General features: G+C 45.8%; 11 protein-coding genes across 11 annotated transcripts; 4 read left to right on the top strand and 7 right to left on the bottom strand.

Moving 5' to 3' along the window:
• Nucleotides 1-506: 506 nt before the first annotated feature.
• On the bottom strand, nucleotides 507-1,205 carry LEA1 (U2 snRNP complex subunit LEA1; the record flags this gene model as incomplete). Its single annotated transcript, XM_002556001.1, has 1 exon — nucleotides 507-1,205. The coding sequence occupies one exon, from the start codon at nucleotides 1,203-1,205 to the stop codon at nucleotides 507-509; it is 699 nt and encodes a 232-aa protein (XP_002556047.1).
• A 211-nt stretch (nucleotides 1,206-1,416) lies between these two features.
• Nucleotides 1,417-3,033, top strand: THI6 (bifunctional hydroxyethylthiazole kinase/thiamine-phosphate diphosphorylase; the record flags this gene model as incomplete). The annotated part of the gene is made up of 1 exon (XM_002556000.1): nucleotides 1,417-3,033. The coding sequence occupies one exon, from the start codon at nucleotides 1,417-1,419 to the stop codon at nucleotides 3,031-3,033; it is 1,617 nt and encodes a 538-aa protein (XP_002556046.1).
• Nucleotides 3,034-3,079: 46 nt separating this feature from the next.
• On the bottom strand, nucleotides 3,080-4,090 carry CBP3 (Cbp3p; the record flags this gene model as incomplete). The annotated part of the gene is made up of 1 exon (XM_002555999.1): nucleotides 3,080-4,090. One exon carries the CDS (start codon nucleotides 4,088-4,090, stop codon nucleotides 3,080-3,082), a length of 1,011 nt encoding a protein of 336 aa, XP_002556045.1.
• Nucleotides 4,091-4,424: 334 nt separating this feature from the next.
• KLTH0H03740g (KLTH0H03740p) lies at nucleotides 4,425-7,757 on the bottom strand (the record flags this gene model as incomplete). The annotated part of the gene is made up of 1 exon (XM_002555998.1): nucleotides 4,425-7,757. The coding sequence occupies one exon, from the start codon at nucleotides 7,755-7,757 to the stop codon at nucleotides 4,425-4,427; it is 3,333 nt and encodes a 1,110-aa protein (XP_002556044.1).
• Nucleotides 7,758-8,413: 656 nt separating this feature from the next.
• Nucleotides 8,414-11,920, top strand: BMS1 (GTPase BMS1; the record flags this gene model as incomplete). The annotated part of the gene is made up of 1 exon (XM_002555997.1): nucleotides 8,414-11,920. The coding sequence occupies one exon, from the start codon at nucleotides 8,414-8,416 to the stop codon at nucleotides 11,918-11,920; it is 3,507 nt and encodes a 1,168-aa protein (XP_002556043.1).
• Nucleotides 11,921-12,020: 100 nt separating this feature from the next.
• SAR1 (Arf family GTPase SAR1) lies at nucleotides 12,021-12,673 on the bottom strand (the record flags this gene model as incomplete). Its single annotated transcript, XM_002555996.1, has 2 exons — nucleotides 12,021-12,565; nucleotides 12,652-12,673. The coding sequence occupies 2 exons, from the start codon at nucleotides 12,671-12,673 to the stop codon at nucleotides 12,021-12,023; spliced, it is 567 nt and encodes a 188-aa protein (XP_002556042.1).
• Nucleotides 12,674-13,044: 371 nt separating this feature from the next.
• On the bottom strand, nucleotides 13,045-14,499 carry KLTH0H03674g (cyclin family protein; the record flags this gene model as incomplete). Its single annotated transcript, XM_002555995.1, has 1 exon — nucleotides 13,045-14,499. The coding sequence occupies one exon, from the start codon at nucleotides 14,497-14,499 to the stop codon at nucleotides 13,045-13,047; it is 1,455 nt and encodes a 484-aa protein (XP_002556041.1).
• Nucleotides 14,500-14,966: 467 nt separating this feature from the next.
• On the bottom strand, nucleotides 14,967-15,620 carry RPL1B (60S ribosomal protein uL1; the record flags this gene model as incomplete). Its single annotated transcript, XM_002555994.1, has 1 exon — nucleotides 14,967-15,620. The coding sequence occupies one exon, from the start codon at nucleotides 15,618-15,620 to the stop codon at nucleotides 14,967-14,969; it is 654 nt and encodes a 217-aa protein (XP_002556040.1).
• A 996-nt stretch (nucleotides 15,621-16,616) lies between these two features.
• MRM2 (21S rRNA (uridine2791-2'-O) methyltransferase) lies at nucleotides 16,617-17,549 on the top strand (the record flags this gene model as incomplete). The annotated part of the gene is made up of 1 exon (XM_002555993.1): nucleotides 16,617-17,549. One exon carries the CDS (start codon nucleotides 16,617-16,619, stop codon nucleotides 17,547-17,549), a length of 933 nt encoding a protein of 310 aa, XP_002556039.1.
• A 154-nt stretch (nucleotides 17,550-17,703) lies between these two features.
• On the bottom strand, nucleotides 17,704-20,507 carry SEC27 (coatomer subunit beta'; the record flags this gene model as incomplete). Its single annotated transcript, XM_002555992.1, has 2 exons — nucleotides 17,704-20,313; nucleotides 20,490-20,507. 2 exons carry the CDS (start codon nucleotides 20,505-20,507, stop codon nucleotides 17,704-17,706), a joined length of 2,628 nt encoding a protein of 875 aa, XP_002556038.1.
• A 304-nt stretch (nucleotides 20,508-20,811) lies between these two features.
• On the top strand, nucleotides 20,812-21,960 carry KLTH0H03586g (uncharacterized protein; the record flags this gene model as incomplete). The annotated part of the gene is made up of 1 exon (XM_002555991.1): nucleotides 20,812-21,960. One exon carries the CDS (start codon nucleotides 20,812-20,814, stop codon nucleotides 21,958-21,960), a length of 1,149 nt encoding a protein of 382 aa, XP_002556037.1.
• Nucleotides 21,961-21,971: the final 11 nt, after the last annotated feature.

Genomic DNA, 21,971 nt, shown 5'->3' with positions numbered 1-21,971 from the left:
TCCATCAATTTCTCCAAGCTTATTCATTATATACTGAGGCGACGTGAGAGAAATTTTGGATGTAGATTGTTTCGGAAAACTGACTCCGCTGAAATCTACAATGAAGCAACGATAATCCCCAAAATATCACAATGTTTTCAAAGTTGAGTAGTCTGGAGCTTACTTCAAGAAAGCAGGAACGGTAAATTGTGATCTTAAAAGAGGCGCTTAACGTTCCAAGATAAGGAGCCAAGCAAGCAATATCAAACAACCAATGTGCTTCCTTTTTGAAAACTAAATTCAGGATAGCCGCTCCGGTAAATATACAGAGAGCAACTTTGCAACATTCCAAATCACATCTTCGGGCAAAAGCAGATGTAAGCTTTTTTCAAAAACAAGTGCAGTCAAAAAGTCATCTATGCCATAAATGACTGTCGGGAAGTCAAGGCGATCCAAAGTTAGCTGTTTTTAAAAACTTTCCGGGTCGCGATAGGTCAAGGCTTTGTTGAAAAATGATACGCCTTCCCTCAAACACCTCCTGAAAGCAAACTTTCAATGCGTTCGATTTCATCTAGTGTAGAGGCAGCAGCTAATTCATCCTTCAACCTATTTCTAACTTCGTCGCTCATCTTCCCTACTATAACGTCCATAATTTCCTCATTCTTGTCTTTGAATTTTTGCCGTGAAGGTGCAATATCTTTTCCTGGAGAACTCCGGAACTTGCACCCTGCGTTGCGCTCCTGGTCGCTAATTTTTGTGAAATCCAAAGTCTTCAGTTGCGGCGCTCTTGATAGCGCGAAGACTCGATAATCTTCTAAATGGCACACACTGTTGCCTCGTAAGCTAAGATTTTCTAATGTTTTAGGCGCATCTCGGAGGCCTTCAAGCGCTGCTAACTGTTCGACCCCGTTATTAGACAACACTAACCTTCGCAGTCTTCTTGGAAGGCGTCTGCCATCGATTTTCGAGATGCGATTCCTTCCTAACAGCAACGTCGTTATCTCATCATGTGCACTAAGATCTGGTATTTGGTTGAGCTCATTGTTTGTGAGGTCTAAAACATGTGTCGGTTTTGGTAATTTTGCTAGCACAGCAGGCATCGCCTCGTCATCACATTCGATACCGAGGTCTCGAATCACTACGCACTTCTCAGTATCATAAACTCCATTAAAGTGACTCACGTAGTAGGTAGGGGCATCTAGTACCACGCTAGGAGTTATCTTCATGTCTTCTGCTGACTTTTAGGCTTGAGTATAGTAGATCGACATCTGGGAAACTTTTAGAAATAAGTCTTCTGAGCTTGCAAGGTATAAAAATAAGATACAAAGAAACAGCGGAAATGTAGATTCTCAGTCTCCAAGTTGGCCCATAAACTAATTTGGGCTTTCTAACTTGCCGCTTAACGTTTTTTTTTGAATATCTCATCAACACTCTGAAATGTTTGACAAGAATAAAGTCGATTACTCACTTTACCTGGTGACGGATTCGACTATGCTTCCTCCCGGAACGACTCTGGAGTCGCAAGTGGAGGCAGCGTTAAAAAATGGTGTCACTTTGGTGCAACTACGAGAGAAAGAGACTGAGACTAAGGTGTTTATTGAACAGGCGTTGAAAGTGCAAAAGTTGTGCCATAAGTTTCAAGTTCCTCTGATCATCAATGATCGCGTTGATGTGGCACTTGCAATTGATGCTGATGGAGTACATGTCGGGCAGGACGATATGCCAATTAAAATGGTGCGGCAATTACTAGGTCCTAGCAAGATCATTGGCTGGAGTGTCGGGTATGAGCACGAAGTTGAACAGCTTGCTGCAATGGGCCCAGGAGCTGTCGACTACATTGGGCTAGGTATGGTATATCCAACATTAACTAAGAAAAACCCTAAAAAGGCACCCATGGGGCCTAGGGGTGTCTCAAAGCTTCTAGATAAACTGCAAAGCACCAACGCTGAGTGGTGTAGAACAGTTGCTATTGGAGGACTGCACCCTGACAATATTCCGCGTGTGCTCTATCAGATCGCCTCGAGTGACGGTAAGAGAAGTTTGGATGGTATCTCAGTTGTGAGTGATATCATGGCGTCCCCAGAAGCAGGCAACGCAGCTCAAACTCTTAGAGCGTTGATCGACCAGTCAAGTTTCCATTATGCCCAGGGACTTTCTCCTTGTAGGAAGGATTTTAGCTCTGAACTCGCTAAAGAGTGTGTGCAGCAAATGACAGAGGCATCTCCTCTAGTGCAGCATATCACTAACAAGGTTCATCAAAATTTTGGAGCTAATGTCACTCTAGCACTTGGATCGTCTCCTATCATGTCTGAAGTTGAGCCTGAGTTTGAAGAACTTTCACAGATTTCTCACGCAACGCTTTTGTTAAATACAGGTACTGTGGCCCCTTTCAACACCTTGTTGCAAGCAATGTGCGCGTACAATGCTGCAAAGCGGCCGATAGTTTTTGATCCCGTTGGGTACAGTGCAACCTCTACTCGCTTAGAGCTTAACAACCAACTTTTGGCCTATGGTCAATTCGCGTGCATTAAGGGTAACGTGGGTGAGATTTTATCGCTAGCTGATCTTAACAAGGGTAAAATGCGGGGCGTTGACGCCGGCTCTGTTGGTTCGGATATCTCCCTATGTGTTGAGGCTACCAAAATTGTGGCTTATAGATATCGTACAATCGCCGTTTGTACAGGGCAGCAAGACATTGTTGTTGACGGTACTTGCGGAGGTACTTTCGAATTATCAGAAGGCTCGGCCGCACGGGCGTCGGATCTTCCTGCACTTATCGTGGAAGCCGGGGAAATTCCTGTCATGGGCAAAATCACTGCAAGCGGGTGCTCTTTGGGTAGTACAATTGCATGCCTAGTTGGTGGTATTTCGGACAAACAACACTTATTCCATGCGGTTACTACAGCCGTTTGCCTCTACAAATCAGCAGGAAAAATAGCTTCTGAGCGTTGCAATGGAAGTGGCAGTTTTCAAGTTGAACTAATAGATGCTTTGGACCAGTTATTCACTAAGAACCAACCGGAGTCCTGGGTTGCGAAGGTCTCCAGAATTTGATTTCTCGTTTTGTATTTACTATTTACAGTATAAGTGATGCTGTTACTCAGTTGTCGTATGAAAGCTTGCTTCGTTCGCTGGGAAGTAAATCTGGGTTACGGTCCATTTCTTCGTACTTCCTTTTGACATTTTCCTTCATTTCAGCCTCCTGCTGAGCTGTTAGACGATAAACAGTCTCATCAGGCGAGACAAACTTAAATTTACCCATTGCAAATTCTCTGTCGGACATCTTACTCAGCACATAGATCTGGGCACGTACATATCTCACTGTAGCCTCTAAATGCACCATGTCAACATTCTTGCGGCCGCCAAATAAATTTCTCCATATGGCAGCTGCGAGTGTGGAATCGTCTGTAAATAAGCCCTCATCGTAAGCAAAAACGGCGCCACGAAGCTGAGAGTTGAAGTCCTTCAAATATTGGTCTGCGATTCTGCCCGAGTTGACGTTCATCTCATCAAATAGCCGGAGTTCTATATCAGAGAACGTTCTATCTACCAACTTTTGTTGGTAGTTTCTTCCATATTTAAACGGCATTGCGCGCATGCGCACAAACAAGATCCATTCGTGTAAGATGGTGATTTGGAACCACTGCGAGAAGGTGCGGGGAAGTTTCAGATCCTCATAAAAAAACCTTGCCGTAGTAGACAGAGGCTCATTTTCAAATTGAAGGCCCTGCTCCTTACATAGAGCATAGTAGTAAGACCCCGCGACCGGGCCTGCTCTAACCTTATCCATATCCAAGTTAAAAGAGCGGATCACTATTTCGCCGAGAGCTTCCTTCCATTTTGGAAGCTGATAAACTCTAGACTCGTACTTGGACCCTGATAAAAATGGCCTTTTTTTCTTTGGATTTACAGGGGCGTTGTTAGAATAGTCAATAGGCTTAGCTTTAAGTTTCGACTTCTGGGCAAGCTCTTCAGGAGATTCGAGCTCTTTAGCTTCTTCCCGATTGGCTTTGACGCTGTATCCGGCCCTGGCAAGACAACGGAATGCTTTCAAAGGGGTTGAAGCAGAGCAAGAGCTCGCCTTGTTTGCGACAAAGAGGGTCCGAAACATCGCTTGGGTACCCTTTGGTTACCTGCCAAATACTGAAGATGGCCTACAACGCTTACTTTTAAAACTTTTCAGAGGTCACATGAGACGAGTAGATTACATTTAATTAGTTGTCCAGCTATGTGCCCACCAGGGGTTAGTCGCGCGGTCGTCTTCAGAATCATCTCCAATCTCATGATTCTAGGTTATTTCAAAAGGGAATGCGGCATCTAACTCGTTCTCTGGGCAAGAAGTTCCCCGCGAAGCGGACCCTTTAATATCAAGTTAGGTTAAAAATTTTGGGTGATCAACCTCGCCTGTTGGCGGCTAGGACTTGTCGGCGACCGAATATTAAATTTCATGCATTATCGTGATCATTCTGCCCGTAGCTCAGTAAACTACTGAAAATATCAGCCATCCTTTGCTTGACAGATAACTGATTCCCATTTTTCACTTTCCCTGTGGCGCCTGCGTACAACGACAATCCCCAAGCACTTAAAGCTAGTTCATTTTTCCAGTTCATAGCTTCAGCTCTTGAGCTTGAAAGAGGCAACTGCCAGCATTCGTTCAAAGCCGCTTCTTGAGCATCGAGCTTCTTTTCGATCTCTTGAGATATCTTTTGGTGCTGAGCCCTCGACTGTACTCTTGTCGCGTGACTCTCGAATGTTCTCTTATTGAGCAAAAAGTCACGGCGTTCTTCCAGCTCTTTAATTCTATTCAATGCAGTCCTTGTCTTCGATGCCGTGTCATCTAAAGCCATTATCTCCTCTGCAATAGCTTCCAGTTCTTTTTCGTCGTCTGGTATATGATCGCTTACTGTTCTGCCCTGGCAGGCTTGAGCGTCGGTTTCATTGATTTTGCTCTCTTCAAATCTTTTTAGTAGCGCCTCTTGGTTTTCCGGAATCTGCTCCGTCTTGTACACCTTTTCCTTTTGGTCAAGGGTGTCCAGCAAAGCAGGCTTTATGGATCGGGCTTGTCTAGATAGTGTTTGATCAACGCTTCCACCTTCTGTTAGCCACGTAATCAACACATTTATCTCTATCGGCGTTTCAATATAAGCCCACGCGTGTTCTCCTAAAAGAAGCCCCTGAATAGATTCATCCAGAATTTTTCTCTGAATTGGAGATAAAGTGCTGAAGCCTTCCACCAGGTGTTTTAGATTTGGTTGCACCATGCCATCCTCCTGATACTCAACGGGAACTAGTTCGTTACCGGCAGGTCCTTCTCCAGGAAAAAGCTGATCAACAACTTGCCCAGCTGTCGAGTTGCAAAGTAGTTTTTTCCACAAACTAGCGCCCTTAGAAGGCAAATGAAGTAATCGTTTTGCATCCCCTAGGGCAGTGCCTTGTACCCACAGCCGGCCTGACCCAAAGTCAGCATCTTTTCCTCCCCTTGTTCGCTGGACCCCGCAAAGTTCTTGCCAGTAGTATTTGTTGCCGTTTCTATCCATTCCTAGGGAATTTAATCTCCGGATATCATTTTCAATTAACTTCTGATTTAAAGTTTCTCTATCTTTGTTGATGTTATCGATTTTCTCCTGCTGAGCAGATATGTGAGCTTGAACTTCGTCGTTGGTAATCTCAAGAATCTTTTCGCTAGAGCTCTCCAGTTCTTTGAGCTTAACGTTGAGATCTACGAGATTTGCTGTCTCTGTTTTCAATCTTTTCGATATTTTGAGTCTCTCGCTTCGAATTTGGACACAAACTTCCATTGTATCCTCAATGAACACCTTTATATCTTGAGAAAAGTTTGAGGCCACATCCACCAGGACCCAAAGTGCTTCTAATTTATCCTCCAGCCTGAGATTTTCACAAAAATTTTGCCACAGAACTTTGTTCAAGTTTGGCGTAGTAGGCTCTGGCGGTACTATTGCCTTAACAAATTTTTGTATGAATTCAGTGTACATCGGAAGATGTATGCAATCTTGAAAAATTCCCAGTAAAATGATCAACCAGGATCCGTTTTTGAATTGCCTCTTACTGAGTCTCTCAGACCAATTTACATTGCGATAATTGAGACATTTTTCCAGCAAATCGTCGACTTCGGGATTGCTAATTTCATCTTCTTTCTCAACTATGCTTTTTCCCTCATCGTCTATTTTATGAGCATCGTCATGAGCGCTTTTGGTACTATCAGAAGGTTGCTCTTCTTCTTCGCTATCGTACCATTGATCCATTACAAGACATCTCCATTCACCATTCTCATCTATGAATAATCGCTCGAGAGCCACAAAACATTCGATAATTAATGCAGTTCCGTTTGAATAAATATCATTCAAAAAATTATCATTTAAATCCCGGCTCTTTCTCAAAACGTAACTAACAAGCGGGGTTTTCTGGCTTTCAAGGAATTCGCAAATCCCCGGAATTTGCTCTTCAGCCCATTTCTCTATTTCAGACATTTCGCTAATTGGAGTGTCTGCTATTTCGGGGGTATTTTCTCTCACCCCAGGAATATTAGTGATAGCTTGGATTTTGACACCTTCCATTTCCCGCACATCCGTGTATTTCAAGCTAAATACGAAAGCATCCAGGCAAAACGGGGAAACATAAAGTACTTTGCTGAATGTCTGAAAGAACTGGTAAACCTCAAGAAGCTTGTTCATCTTGCCGAATCTGCTACCAGGTTTATTAAGCGGTACTCGGTTTAAATTCTGGCTATAACAAAAAGCATGCTGTAAGGCCCTATTAGGTCCGTTATACGTAGCCTTTGTTTCTCGAAACTCATTAACGTCATAAGGCGTGGGAAACACACTGGGGGACTTCGATCGCTTTATTCCAGGTAGCTCGCCTTCAATTTGATCATTCGGCCGTTTTCCAGACTTCTCTTCTTGATAGCTGTAGCCGTGATATGCTGATGGAGAGGATAGCGCGTCGCTGGGTACCACGGGTTCAGCGGGTGTGTCGACTTTGTACTGCAACATTGATGGCGGCCAATCTAGGGTTAGTCCGTACATGGATAAGTACTCGTCCTTTACGCATAGAGGAGCGCCAATCTTGGTTGAAGCACGCCGCAATGTAATTTTGCAGAAGCACTTGATTAGATGTTTTGTGAAGGTACAGCGGTCCCTGAATATTTCATCCTCGTCCACCATTAGAGACTTTGAGCCGAATTCCTCGGTAATCATATATTTGGAGTACGCGCTTCGTATCTCTTCCTTGGTTGCAAAGTCAACAACAGCATTGAAAGATGCTTTTTCCTTAACCAGGTACGGTCTTTGCAGATTCTGTAGTGGCATGGGTGTGTGTTTGTCGTTCTCCTCAACGGCCTGGCCTGTGGGACTCGGCGTGTGCGGCGCCGCGATCTTCTTTCTAAGGTACACTCTTTCGCCAGGGTAGAAATCTTTTTTGAACCTGGAATATACCTGTTCGACGAGCAAATCCACTCGCCGCGTCTCGTTGAAGTGTAGAAATTTGGCCACGGGCTCTCGCAGTTTCAAGGGAAATTTCTCCTCTACGGCCCGGAACTGCATCTCCTCGCTGTTAAGGGCCTCAAAGAACGTCAGGCACGAAGTTCCGGTAATCTCGCATGTGAACTGCCGCCGCATGTAAAAATCCATCCTCTCTAGATACTCTGTGTACTTTGTGAACCATTCTCCACTTTCATTTATGTGCCAGACCCTTACGTTTATATTCGAAGGCAGCGGTCTTGGAGGCGGCAGTATTATTGGTTTCCGTTTGTATAACACCATTAGAGCCCTTATTTACTCTCCGCTTAGAGGTTTGTTTACGCGATGATATCCTTTGCTTACTACATTTCAGTTCTAAACTATTTTTTAAGTACCTCTATTTTGAAAGTCATCTCAATCTGTTTACTTTCCTATTAAACGCCAACGCAATAAGATTGAAACCCCACACACCATGACAAACTCAGTAGCGCTGCGCACTTTTAGATGACTTTGATCATAACGAAATCTCCCAAGGGCTGCTCAGTCATTGGGTGCTCGCCTCACTCGATATATAAGGGGAGCGCAGCAGGGAACGCTCTTGATGACTATTCAATAAACCAGTTTTTATTGCACTTAGAGGATGTTGCCGCAATTTTACAGAAGAGCCTTGTGAATACTTCAGATTTGGATTGCGGGGTTGGTAGTGGTCTAATCAGACACCACTATTATACTACGACTCAATTCCTTAAATCTCGAGTATCTTTATCTATGCGAAGGACCTTCTTCACTAAGCACGAAATAAGCGCTCGTGCGATATGATCTATTATGTCTTTATTCTTGGGTTATAAAATTTTCCAGTATCTGAAATTTACCGAAGCTCATCGCATCTCATCGAATCTGGGTAAGAGCTATTTCTCATCGCGCGCGCTCTTCATAGCAGTTCTTTGAAGGATTCTAGGATGGATCAGTCTAATAAAGAGCATCGCAAGAAGAGCGAGAAGGCTACGGCCAAAAAGAAGCTCCATACGCAAGGTCACAATGCGAAAGCGTTTGCCGTTGCAGCGCCGGGCAGAATGGCGCGTAACATGATGCGTTCGAGCGACGTCAACGAGCGCAAGCTGCACGTTCCCATGGTGGACCGTACTCCTGAAGACGATCCCCCTCCTGTGATTGTGACCGTGGTAGGCCCGCCCGGTACTGGTAAAACCACGCTGATCAAGTCTTTGGTGAGAAGAATGACCAAGTCTACCCTGTCTGAAGTGAACGGACCTATAACAGTGGTGTCTGGTAAGCGCCGGCGGCTGACTTTCATCGAGTGCCCTGCTGACGACTTGAATTCCATGATCGACATCGCCAAGGTGGCTGACCTCGTGCTGCTTATGATCGACGGTAACTTTGGGTTCGAGATGGAGACCATGGAGTTTCTCAACCTGGCACAGCACCACGGTATGCCACGTGTTCTGGGTGTGGCCACGCATCTCGACCTTTTCAAGTCGCAATCCACGCTGAGAGCCACCAAAAAGAGGCTCAAGCACAGGTTCTGGACCGAAGTTTACCAAGGTGCTAAGCTGTTTTATCTTTCAGGTGTTATTAATGGACGTTACCCAGATCGTGAGATTCTGAACCTTTCGCGTTTTATCTCTGTCATGAAGTTTAGGCCCTTGAAATGGAGAAACGAACACCCTTATCTTCTAGCAGACCGTATCACTGATATCACGCATCCAGAGCTTTTAGAGACGCAGGGCAAGCAAATCGACAGAAAAGTGGCTATTTATGGTTACTTGCACGGTACTCCGCTGCCATCCACCGCTGGGGCTAGAGTACATTTGGCTGGTGTCGGTGACTACTCAATCTCGCATGTTGAGAAGTTGCCTGACCCATGTCCTACGCCCTACTTCCAACAAAAGCTCGATGAGTATGAGAGGGAGCGGGTGAAAGAGCAGGGAGCCGGCACAACCGGTGCACCCCGCAGGAGAAAGAGATTAGATGACAGACAGAAGTTAATATATGCTCCAATGTCTGATGTTGGCGGTGTTCTGATGGATAAAGACGCGGTTTTCATCGATGTTGGCGGGAAAAAACCAGGCGATGGGCCTAGTTTTGTGCCCGGTCAAGAAAAAGGTGAAGGCGAAAGGCTGGTAACAAGTTTGCAATCCGTCGAGAAGAGTATCAGCGAAAACTTTGACGGGGTGGGCTTGCAGCTTTTCAGCAACGGGCAAGAGCTCCATGAAGCTGACAGCGATGGTGAAAATAGTGTATCAGAGGATGAAGGAGACTCTAATAAAGACGGGGGCCGTAAATCTTTGAGAAAGCCTAAAATTTATGGCAAATCTATCCAAGAAGAGGACGAGGAAATAGATAATTTGGAATCAGATGAGGAAATGGAGGCTGGTGCATCAGATGATGACAGACCAAGACAAAGACGCCTGGTCGAGGTGGACTTTGACGCTGGGAACGATGCATCTGTAAACGCGCACACTGATTCTGAATTCGAGCTTTCTGACCATGAAGAAGAGCTATGGAATCGTTCAACGGCCTCTAAGCTTCAAGGGTCCAAGATAAGGCCAAGAAAGTGGGACATTGGTAAGCTAATATACATGGAGAACATCGAACCCTTTGACTGTATAAAAAGATGGAAAGGCGAGCTTGAAGACGAGAACGAAGAGTCCGGTGAGCAAAGCGAGGAAGAGGATTTCTTCAAGCAGGCTGACAAACCCGAAAACAAGAACACTGAAGCCGAAGATGACCTGGAAAAATTCAAACCACATTTTGAGACGTTCAAAAAACTTGCAGCCAAGTGGTCGTCATTTGACTCTCTCAAAGGGAGGTTCGCTGGAAGGCCAAATCTGGAACAAAGTTCGGCGGACAACGATGAAGATGATGAGGAACTTTATGGTGATTTTGAAGACCTTGAGAACGGGGACCAAGAAGCTGCCTCTGAGCAAGACTCGCATTCATCTAACGAGGATGGTGATGATGGTAGTGACGGTGCTGGAAGTGACAACTCTTTTGCCGACTTTGAAAAGGAAGAGAAGAAGGATTTAACAACAGATCAAGAAAGAGAGCGTAATGCTGCTAAAAAGGAATCTCTTCGACTACAATTTGAGATGGAAGAGGGTGATAACTTTAAGGAAGATGACCCTGAAAATGAGTTTGATACATGGTATGAGTTGCAAAAAGCCAAAATGGCAAAGCAGCAGGAAATCAATAACGCAGAGTTAGAGTCAATGACTCCTGAACAGCGTCAGAAAATTGAGGGGTTCAAGGCGGGTTCCTATGTTCGTATTGTATTTGATGCCCTTCCAATGGAATTTGTCGAGAACTTCGACGCCAGATATCCTATCATCATGGGTGGCTTGTTGCCAACGGAGCTCAAGTTTGGTATTCTGAAGGCCCGGATGAGGAGGCACCGCTGGCATAAAAAGATCTTGAAGACAAATGACCCACTTGTATTATCTCTGGGTTGGAGAAGGTTTCAGACACTACCAATATACACAACCACAGATTCTAGGACGAGGAATAGAATGTTGAAGTACACGCCTGAGCATTCATACTGTTTTGCCAGTTTCTATGGCCCACTATGTTCGCCCAACACTACCTTTTGTGGTGTTCAGGTTGTAGCCAACAGTGATACCACAGGCAATTTCAGGATTTCAGCCACTGGTATCATTGAAGAGATCGACGCTAGTGTAGAGATCGTGAAGAAGCTGAAGCTGGTCGGCTACCCTTACAAAATCTTTAGGAACACGGCATTTATCAAAGATATGTTTTCTAGTGCCATGGAAGTTGCGAGGTTCGAGGGTGCGCAAATCAAAACAGTTTCTGGTATTCGTGGTGAAATCAAGAGAGCACTTTCCAAACCTGAGGGCCACTTTAGAGCCACTTTTGAAGACAAGATATTATTAAGTGACATCATCATTTTAAGGAGTTGGTACCCCGTTCACATCAAGAAGTTTTACAACCCAGTAACTTCTTTGCTTCTAAAGAATAAGTCTGAGTGGAAGGGGCTGAGACTGACAGGCCAAATTAGAGCAAGTCAAGGGCTGGAAACACCCACAAATGCAGACAGTGCTTACAAAAAGGTTGAACGTGTGGAAAGGCGCTTTAATGGCTTAAAGGTCCCTTCCTCTGTCCAGAAAACGCTGCCTTTCAAATCCCAAATTCACCAAATGAAGCCTCAGAAGAAGAAAACATACATGGCCAAGAGGGCGGTTGTGCTGGGAGGGGAGGAGAAAAAGGCCCGCTCTTTTATGCAGAAGGTGTTCACTATCTCAAATGCGAAGGATGAGAAGAAGAAGGCCAAAAAGCAGGATGAAAGGAAAGAGCGGTTGAAGAAGCTGGCGAAGATTGAAGAGACCAAAACCGAGAAAGAAAAGGAACGTAAGAAGAAGTTCTTTTCTGAGCACGGTAAGAAAAGACAGTTCGATTCATCCGCTGATGGTGCAAGCTCAAAGAAAAGGAGGTAGAGCGTTCAGCCGTTCTTTAGTTAGAGTTTAAATTCGTTCAAGTACGATAATAAGGCAATCTTGAAGTACATATATGGATTAGAAGAGAGACATAGCGCTTCTAAATATACTGCGATAACCATTGGAAGGCCTCCAGATATCCGTTCTTCATGACGACAGAACACATGAACACCTCGACGGGTCTCTGCCCTTCGATTCTGGCTCCACCAGTGGTGTTTAGCAGACCCAAGGCAGATCTTAGCTCAGTCTCGGAGACGGCGTTTGGTGAGTCAATTTTGTTGCCCAAAATTACAAAGGGAACGTCCTTCAACTCGGCAATGTTGAATAAGGCGTCCAACTCGACGCGCGCTTCGTTAAGTCTTTCTGGGTCGGCGGCATCAACAAGAAACACAATCCCGTTCACCTCTGGGAAGTAGTCCTTCCACAAACGACGAGCCTGGATATGGCCACCCAGATCGAAAGTGGTAAATTTGATATTGCCGATAGCCAACTCCTCGGAGGTTGGATGCCAAGTGGGCTGCAAAGTTGCCAGCCTGTCATTCTTCAGCATATGAAGCAGGGTAGTCTTACCAGCATTATCCAAACCTAGAAACAAAAGTTTGCCGTGCTTGTTCCACAACCCCAGGGAAGATAAGATATCTCTAACTGATTCACTCAGTGACTTATTAGTAAATCGAAGCCCAAAGAAGTAGAGCGTTTGGACCCCTCAGGAGCCTAAACAAATAACATACACCATCCAAATAAGTCCCACATTATTACTGAGTTTAAAAGACCACTTAGCTCTTAGTTTTTTATACACGTTGGCTTTTTGCCCTGAGTTTGATAATCCTGGAGCTAGATCGAAATTGTACATACAAATTTTTGATCCAAATTTTCCGAGGGCAAACTCATACAATGAAAAATTACCCTCGGTAGAGACTAGGCTTCAACTTGCTCGTTTACGAGGTAACTGGCAGTGGCAGTTAGCCTTGGCCATGTTGGCGGAGTGAGCTACCAAGGCTTTGTCTTTGATGAAGGAAAGAGCCCTGTTATTTTTATTTACGTACTTCTGAATTCTTAGCGTCAAACTTGAAGCACCAAGCCCTGGAATTAAAAATAAAACTAAACAATTTGTTCTCTAGAAACTACGCGGCAAGAGCGCTAAGCTCCTGCTGGACTTGTGCTGCATCCAGCAGGCTTTGGTTTGTTATCTTGAGACCCTCGAAGTTCAGGCACTCTAAGAAGGCGACTTCCAATTTGGTTAAAAGCTTTTTTGAGATACCACAGATCCGGCTGAAGTACGAATGGGAGTGGACACAGTCCTCGAGTAGTTTCGTAGCGAGTCGTATGCTAGCTATTACAAGTCGATGAACCTGTCGTGGGTCCAAGTGGTGCTTGCAATGGAGCTCTTCGTCAACTCTCGTCAGAAATAGCGTCTGCAGCAGGTGCGCCGCGGTGAGATACACGATTGGTGCAAAAGAGAACTTGCAGTGAAGTCTTTTTAAGTAATCTTCGTACGCCAAGGTTGGAACAGACTCCATGACAAAAGTGGCAAAAGATGGCAGAGCCTCTTGCTTCGGGTCTTCGCTTTGTTTGCTCATCATTAGTAAGAGTGTTATAGTCGTAGTGTACAGGGCAAGAGCCGCTTCACAGTCCATGTCAGGGGGCTCGGCATCGTCGCCAGCGCCTAGGGAGCTTATGGCGGAGGGCCTCTGAGCGGCAATCTTGGGAATAATAAATTTCAGATCGTGTATCACTGGTGAGTGCGGCATGTTGAAGAGGTCTTCCGAGGAAGTGGCGACGGAGGTTCTTGTTGATGCCGCAAGATCTCTGAAGTGATCCAGAGCGCTAACTTCCGAACGACTGTCGTCGCCTGCTAGGTTTACGCTCGACTGGTTTTCTGAAAGAGGGTAGGTTGAAGTCTGGTGCCTCGACAGAATCTGCTTGATCTTGCGGTCGTCTCGTTCACTATCGGCCTGAAGCGCTGCAGCAGAAATGCTTTCATCGTGAATGTCTTGCTCGTAGTCCAAGCTCTCGCTCGAATCGCCGATCTCGCTCAATTGGAAGTTCGAGGCTGACCCTGATGGCGTCGTTGGTGCTGTGGCCACGTTGCTGGCCAGGATCTGGCCCGTGTTCTGAGGGGCTTCTAGGCCCTGCTCAAACAGATGCGACTGGAATGTGTTTATGCGATCCAGATTTTGGTCCAGGTAGCGGTTCAGGCTATGTGCGTGTTGAATAAGGTCTTCAATATGTGGTTTTCGCGCGCCTGCGCTGGATGCAGGGTTAAGCTTGGGGGGCTTGCTATTCATGATGCCTTTTTCAGGAACTGCGATTTTCTCTACAGAGAGTGGCGACCACGGCGGGCCCGCAGCTTCAAATCGCACGCGCTTGTCGAGGGCGGGCTCTGCCTCCAAGTCAGCAAAGTTTGACGCGTGCAGAACGCGCCTTCGAGGTTTGAGCGGGAGTTCGAAAGTATCATCATCTACTGGGTCGTCCAGGTCGAGGCTATCCTCGTTCATGGACTCCGAAATGTCCAGTTCTGTTTCACCACGCGCTATTCGATCTAAGGACTCGTCGAGTATACTTGGCAGCCCGGACATGTCAAGGAAGGCGATAAATGTTGAACTATCAGGAACCCCAGTGGTTTGTGAGTCCAGTTGCGCAAGCGGCCTAAGCTTCCTAGATTGATGAAAGGTTGCTAGTAGCGTAAGTTCTGTTGCGGCTTGCTAATGGATACGTCCGATCGGCTGAGCGACTGCTGGTCGATGTCCGCTACTTGTAGCAGAAAATGTGAGCATCATAGGCGTGCAAAGTGCTACGGAAAAACTAAATGGGACTTTCCCCACAATTTTATTATTATTCTGTAAAAAGGCACGTATCGGAGAAACGTTGGCAAAGGCAGGCTCGGGAGCTGAAGGGGTTTATCCGACCTTATTCCCCCTGCGCAGTTTCTCCGAATCTAAAAGTGCGGCAGGCAGCTCCCATCTCTCGGTGCGAGGCACGCAAACAGCGTTTGATCAACTAATCAGGGTTTAACTATAGATATTCATCTACACAGGTAGTACGCTTAGTACAATCTGAATGGAGGGCCCATGGTGGACTTGATGACCAAAGAGCCAACGTTTTGCCAGTTCTTCTTCAACAAAGAGACCAAGAAGTTGACAGCCATCAAGATCTGGTTGACCAAGGTGTCCTCGTCCATCTCGATGTTACCAACAGCGACAGCCAAACACAAGACCTTCTTCAACTGGAACTTGATGGTGGACTTGACGTCGGTGACCTTGGCGTACAAGTCTTCGTTGTGGGAGACTGGGGTTGGGAACTTACCGGCCTTGGACAATTGAGGACCCAACAGTCTTGGGACCTGCTTGATCAAAACCTCGGAAGCGACGAAGGCACTGTACTTCTTGGCCAGCTTCTTGATCAACTTCTTGTTCTTGTTCAGCTTCTTCAAGTCGTCCACGGACATGGCGTCGACACCGCAAGACTTAGCTCTGTCGACATCGAAGGCGTCACCGAAGATGCAGATAGACAAGTTTGGTCTTGGGCACTGAGGCAACTTCAAGGCACCGGAGAAACGCTTGTCTCTCTGAGGGTCGTAGTTCTTCAAGCCGACTTGCAACTCAACGGTCTCCAAGAAGTTTCTCTTCTTGGTCTCGTTAGAGTACTTCAAGACTTCCTTGACGTTGTCTCTGATTTGAGTAGAGGTGATCTTAGACATCTTTCAAATCGGTTATCAGTCTTCCAATGGTAATTGGTGGTCCAGAATAGGCTTGCGACTAATGGTTCTTTAAAACTAAGAGCGTGCGACTGAGAATCGCATCCATCGCCACGCGTGCTTTTGACATTATGCTTACCGTGAAAAACTTCGTCCAAAAAAGAGTCACCTCATGATGTTTGACTGTTTTTAGACGATTTTGAACTATTTTTTCATAACTTTCTTTGACAAAAGAGCAATTTACATGGTGTATGGGTTTGTGGGGCTCTCTGAGGAAGATCGCCATAACATACGTCGTATGCTTCAAATCGCCGAAGCTGTGAGCAGCTACTTGCGAAATCAATGCTTTGGCACACAAATCCCAAGAACTCGGGGGAGAGGCAAGGAGAGGAAACAGTGTTGTGTCACAAGGTGATCTTATTCAAAGCGCCTTCAATATGGAACTTCGCGGCGAGCCTGTAGTTATGGTTCAAGTGCGCCCCGGTGAGGGTCAATAACATTTTGCCTAGGCGTGCGTTGCAGTATCGGAGTCTCGAGCGCCAGTCCCTATTAGTAACCATGTCACCATTAACGTACTGCCGTGATATTGGTCGATTGGGAACGGGCGTTGATGGGATCCAACTTTCGAATGCGGTCTGGGGCTTTACGCCACCCATTCCGGAACCTCCTGCTGCCTTCCCGAGCCATAATTGATTCACACGTTTGCGCCAACACAAAATTTTCGGTGTCAGTTTGGGTAATAGTGATTTGACCCTTAGGCACTGTTCGTGCGATCAAGGCGTGAGAGACGAATTGGGTCAAGAGCACGGCTCCGCTGGTGCCCCTTACAGGGGTGGTTTGATATCCTCTTCCTGTGTGGCTCCCACGAGATCTGTTCCTTTATTAATGATACTGGTCTTTGAGCTCTAGAAGTAAAAAAAAAACGATGTCAATACTTACCTCATCGCTAATCCCTTCGTGAGCAGGCAGCCCAATGAACAACTGGCAAAAAGACTCTTTATGACATCCCCAATGTTGTGTGCATTGCCTAAGTTTTTATGCCAAGGCCAGTGTCTTCGTTGGCGCGTTGCGGTCCGCTTCAACTCGTCTGCTAAGAGCCGATGGCTAGATCGTCAGAAAGGCGATTCCTTCACACGGGAAGCTAAAGTGCAGGGTCTGAGGTCAAGGGCTGCTTTCAAGTTGATGCACCTGGATGATAAGTATCATTTGTTTCGCAAGGGCTCCAGTCAAAAGGTCCTTGACTTGGGTTACGCCCCAGGAGCGTGGTCACAGGTAGCGCTTGATAGAACAGGCCCTAACGGTGTCATTCTAGGAGTCGATATCTTGCCATGCGCCCCTCCCCGAGGTGTAAGCGCTATTCAAGGGAACATCCTTTCCAAAAAGACCCATGAGCTTATTAGACTCTTTTTCTCGAAGCACTTTCAACTTTACCAGGAGGACCAGTTGCACAAAGACAATGGCTATTTTCAGCACATGCTCGAACAAGAGCTAGAAGGCCTTATCCCGGATGGCAGCAAAACAGGTTTGCAAATTGACCGCTCAAAAGTTGAGAAAACACCTATTGACGTTATCGTCAGTGACATGTATGAACCTTGGCCTCAGACAACGGGCTTCTGGAACAACATTACTAATTCTGCATATGATAGGATGGCCAATACCACCGGTGTTGCCATAAAGGATCACTATATGTCGATGGATCTTTGCGATGCAGCATTGGTCACAGCCATCGATTTGATGAAACCTGGTGGCTCATTTGTCTGCAAGCTTTACACTGGGAAGGAAGACAAACTCTTAGAGAGTCGCCTGAAGAAAGCCTTTGAAAATGTACACAGGTTTAAACCAAGTGCCTCTAGAAACGAATCTAAAGAATTGTATTTTATCGGGCTAAAGAAAAAGCACAAAGTAGATAAGTTGAAGGTGTTTTCGGAATAAAAGCATACCAATACAACCTGGCAGTTCCAGAGACCCTGCCAAATACCGTATGGCTATCGCTCAAGTTGGAAATATTCATTTTAAGTGTACAGCGTAAAAACAAGCATCTAGCCTTTATTTATCTCGCCAAATTTCTGTCCGAAAAATGGCTTCCTCATTCTTGGAGATTCTGCGCAGCTTCGTCTTCCGCATGAGTCTCAGGAGGGGTCTCATCTGTAGGGGTCCCATCTGTAGGGGTTTCATCTGTCGCAGCTTCCTCGAGAGGCTCGCCAACAGGTTGCTTCTCCCCCTGACCAGCCTCGGTTTCTATGTCAATCAATGGTTCTTCAGCGGATACTTGATCCGCTTTGCTGAGTTCGTGGATTCTGGACGCAACGCCTGCTTTCCCAACTTCGATTAGACTCTCTTTCCATTGTGCAACAATAGCGTTTGTGTCTTCGAGCTTTCCACCATAAGCCTTCGAAAGTACTGCAGCCTCGGAATACCTCCCACTTGACACCAAAAGGTCTCTAGCACGGTCAACATCGCCTGCACTCCAGTATGCATTAAAAGCTAGGTTGTACTTCCCTAGCCTCTGTGCTCTATCACCCACGTCGACCAATCCAGCCTGATCCTTGAATGAAGAATACAGCAAAAACAATGATTCCAAGTCTGCCGCGTTGTCATAAGCTTCAATTGCCAGTTGGAAATCAAACCCTTCTAGCGCTTTGTCACCAAGTTTCCTCCATTTGAACTCGTTGTCGTCGCCCGCCACAATGTCGTGGGCCAGTGAAAGTTTACTCAGTTTTAAGGCCAGATCAAACTTCTGATCATTGTCAGGACTGATCTCCAATGCGTCCTCGTGGTATTCTTGACCTTCCAAGAATCTGGAAATTTTCAGTAAATTCTCTTTGCCCTCAATGTTAGGCAAAACAGATGTCTTGGCCTGCTCAAGCTCACCTCTTAAAACTAAAGTTTGGAATTCAAGAACCTCAATGGATATCTCGTAGCTGTAAATGTGGATGTCACGATCAGCCAGGTAAACCTTGTTGTCGCGAGGTAAGTATCCTAACATGTACATTTCTTTGTCGAAATGTGCCAAGTTGTAAGACTTTCCACCCACGAAGTAGTTTAATCTGTTTGTTTTAGTGGTGAAAATGAAAACATCGCCGACCCATTTACCGGAGCCGATTGGATCGCTAACTTCGTAAAGGACGTCAAAAGCCTCATCAATGCCATCTTCTGAGGGTTCCTCTTCGCTAGCTAAAAAGCTTTCATAAGCCTCCCTGTTGAAACCTAGGACGTACGCGGCACGCTCTTCGGTGTTATTCTCGTCAACGTTGTTGATAATCATGAGGAGCTCGCCATTCTCGGACCAGACGACGTCGTTGGCGTCGACGTCAATTCTTCTCACAAGTGAACCAGAGTCCCAGTCGAAGAAGTACACAAAGCCATCAGCTTTTACCCCCAGTAAGGCGCCCGCATAAAGTTTCTCGACGCCAAACTCCAGTGGTATAGACCAAGAAGTGAGCTCCTTGAAGTTTTTGTGGAATTTAACGTGGCCTGACTCATCGATTAAAGCATAGCTATTGGAATCGGGACCCCAGACAAAGTCGTGACATTTACCAAACGCTTTGTTTCTCCAAGCCAACGCGGTGTAGACAATGTATTCCCCGTCGCCAACAACCGTAACAAACCTGCCGTTTGGAGAGTGCTTTAGTGACTGTGGGAAAACATCGACATTTCCCAACTCTTTTGTTTGTAGTGGTAATGGTTCGCCGTCATCAGCCCCCTCAGTACCCCTAATGGCCGCTGTAAAGACATCTGTTGCCGACGCGTTCTTGCCACCACACCACACGAGCTTGCCAACTGGATCTAGCGAAAGCTTTGGGTCATCGTTGCCAAATGAAAGAACGGTAAACCCGTTGTCAAAACCAGATGCAACATAGTTTCGTTTTCCTGTGGGATGGGTCGCAATACACCAACTCCTCTCGAGTCCCAAATTTAGCGTCTTTTCAAGTTTGTATGTATTGGAGTTCCAAACCTTCAAAGTGCCATCCTCGGAGCCAGAAATGATGATTGGAAGAGCAGGATGGAATACCGCAAAAGAGACATTTGCCATATGCCCCTCGAGTGTTGCTACACAAGACTTGGTCTGGTAGTCCCAGATTTTAACCGTGCGATCATCAGAACTTGTAATTAGGTAAGGCTTGTCCTGGAGCGGATAGTAGTCCACGTAGTTGACACCGCGCGTTTCATGGGCATGTAAAGTGAAGTTTGCGGTTGGCTGACCCAAAGACCATATCTTGACTGTGTGGTCAAGACAGGCGGAAGCAAATGTGCTTGGATCTTTAGGGTTGAAAGCCACGCCCATAACGAAGTGCTCATGGCCCTCGAAAGTCTGCTCCAAAGACCAATTCTTCTCCCAGTTCCAAAACTTCATGGTTAAGTCATCCGAGGCGGAAAGCACATATGGTCTTGTTGGGTGGACAGCGATAGAACGAATGTAGTCTGGGTGAGCCTCAAAGTCTGCAATTTTCTCACCTGTATTGTAGTTGAACACTCTGATTTTGAAATCGTCCGATCCAACAACGATCCAGTTCTTTCTCGCGATGAATTTACCGGCTCTAACAGGAGTTTCGGTTACGGTTATAGATTTGACCTCTGTCTGCGTTTCGAAGTTCCAAATCTCGACGCGGCCCGAATAGAGTGTGGTCAAAACCCAAGGTTCCGTGGGATGGAAGTCAATCCCTTTAACCCTGTCCGACCTATTTGAGAAGGCCTTCTGTTTAAAGATGCTGTTAGTAAGGGTTGACACATGCAGGGGTGTCGCGCAACAAAGCTGGGGACCAAGTTTGTTGACTTGTTTTGATGTTGCAAACAAGCCCACGATCCAACAAACCCTGACCATTGAAACACAGCAGCACCCCTATCTTAGAGTTTGAAGCATATAAAACATACTTTGATGTCCAATTTCATGGTTTTTGAGTTGTGAAAGCCTCCCTCGGTATATCTTCTGCGTAAATGATGGCAAGTGTCCTTTAACTGGTATCGCCAATTTTTGAAAACTCTTGAAATTCCTGAGGTAACGTCTGACGAAACATTTGTGGATAGTAGAAACGTCAGTATACTGAATTGTGACAGAAGATGTGCATTAAGTCAGAGTAACGAAACTAAGCACTCATAGAGGTAAGGCGAGATTTTGTATTATATTTGGATAGAGACTTAACTCCAACGCATAGTACCTTCAAGCGTCGAAAAAGAAGTGGGTTTAACCGACACTATGCTGGCGATTACAAATGTTACAAATGATAGCATTACTCTTCCCTCTCCACTGCGGAGGCGATTTTCCCTTTTTGTGTGCATACAACTGTTTATTCTCCTTTTATCAGTGGTGAAGCCTGTGGGTGGGTTAGTTGTTAGTAGTCGCCTAAAGAAGCTGGAGTTAGCTCTAGCAACGCAAGACAGAATATGTTCTATGGACCACGTGGAGACCAAGACGAGCTACAGAGAGCTCATCGGAACACTAACAGACATTTCCTTTGGCGCCACGGGCCATAGCAGCAAGATCTACACTGGCTTCAAGGTTCATCGAATTTATCACTTTGGAAAGATGCTCAGCAAGGCAAAACCGTCATTGCAGTTGAGTTTTTGTGAGCATGGAAAAGTGAAATGGCAGACTGAACTTGAATATCGCTCAGACATTGATTGGGATCTTCCTTTTTGTGTCTATAGCCAAGACATCGAGGGGGTCGGTGATCAAGGGCATTCTCGCATTTGGGGCGCTTTGAAGAAGGGTAATCGTAATCAAGATACAGTGAAAGGGCCTTCCTTGAAAGAACTCGCGCGCCAGGATACAGCGAACTTTCACTGTTTCAAGATGGCTAGGAGAGAGAAGTATACAAAACGCAGTACTTCAATTTATTTGCCAAATGAGTGGGTTGGAGGTCTGTTCTATTGCGATTTGACGCCTGATGGAAAATCTAGGCTCCTAGACCAAATGGGTGACGATTTACACATTGATGCTACCAAAAGTCACGGAGTGTGCAACAGGGCCAATGCAATTCCTTTACAGCCGCTTATCTCAGACAGCTATCGTAGGCACTGGACGTCACTAAAGCCAGGAACACGAATCCCATTTTTGAGGCGTATCACAAGGACCAACATGGACAAGGTGATACCTTTCCTGCATACACCAAATAGTGACTCAGATTTTGGTAATTTTACAACTAAAAATGACATTACTGTTAGTAAGTCGAGCACAAAACTCCGCAGCAATTGGCTTTCTGCTGTCAATTGGCTTTTTGCCTCAAAAGTTGAGGAACACTTATGGTTTAATGAAGTTGAAGTTGAGGAATCTTATGGGGTGATGAGCGCACAAAACAACTTGACAAATGCAAGTTATATTGATATACTGAAAATTAAACACTGAAGTTCCAGAGG

Source organism: Lachancea thermotolerans, assembly GCF_000142805.1.
Source record: "Lachancea thermotolerans CBS 6340 chromosome H complete sequence".
NCBI classification, from domain to species: domain Eukaryota; kingdom Fungi; phylum Ascomycota; class Saccharomycetes; order Saccharomycetales; family Saccharomycetaceae; genus Lachancea; species Lachancea thermotolerans.
This window is presented reverse-complemented; position numbering and strand designations above follow the sequence as displayed.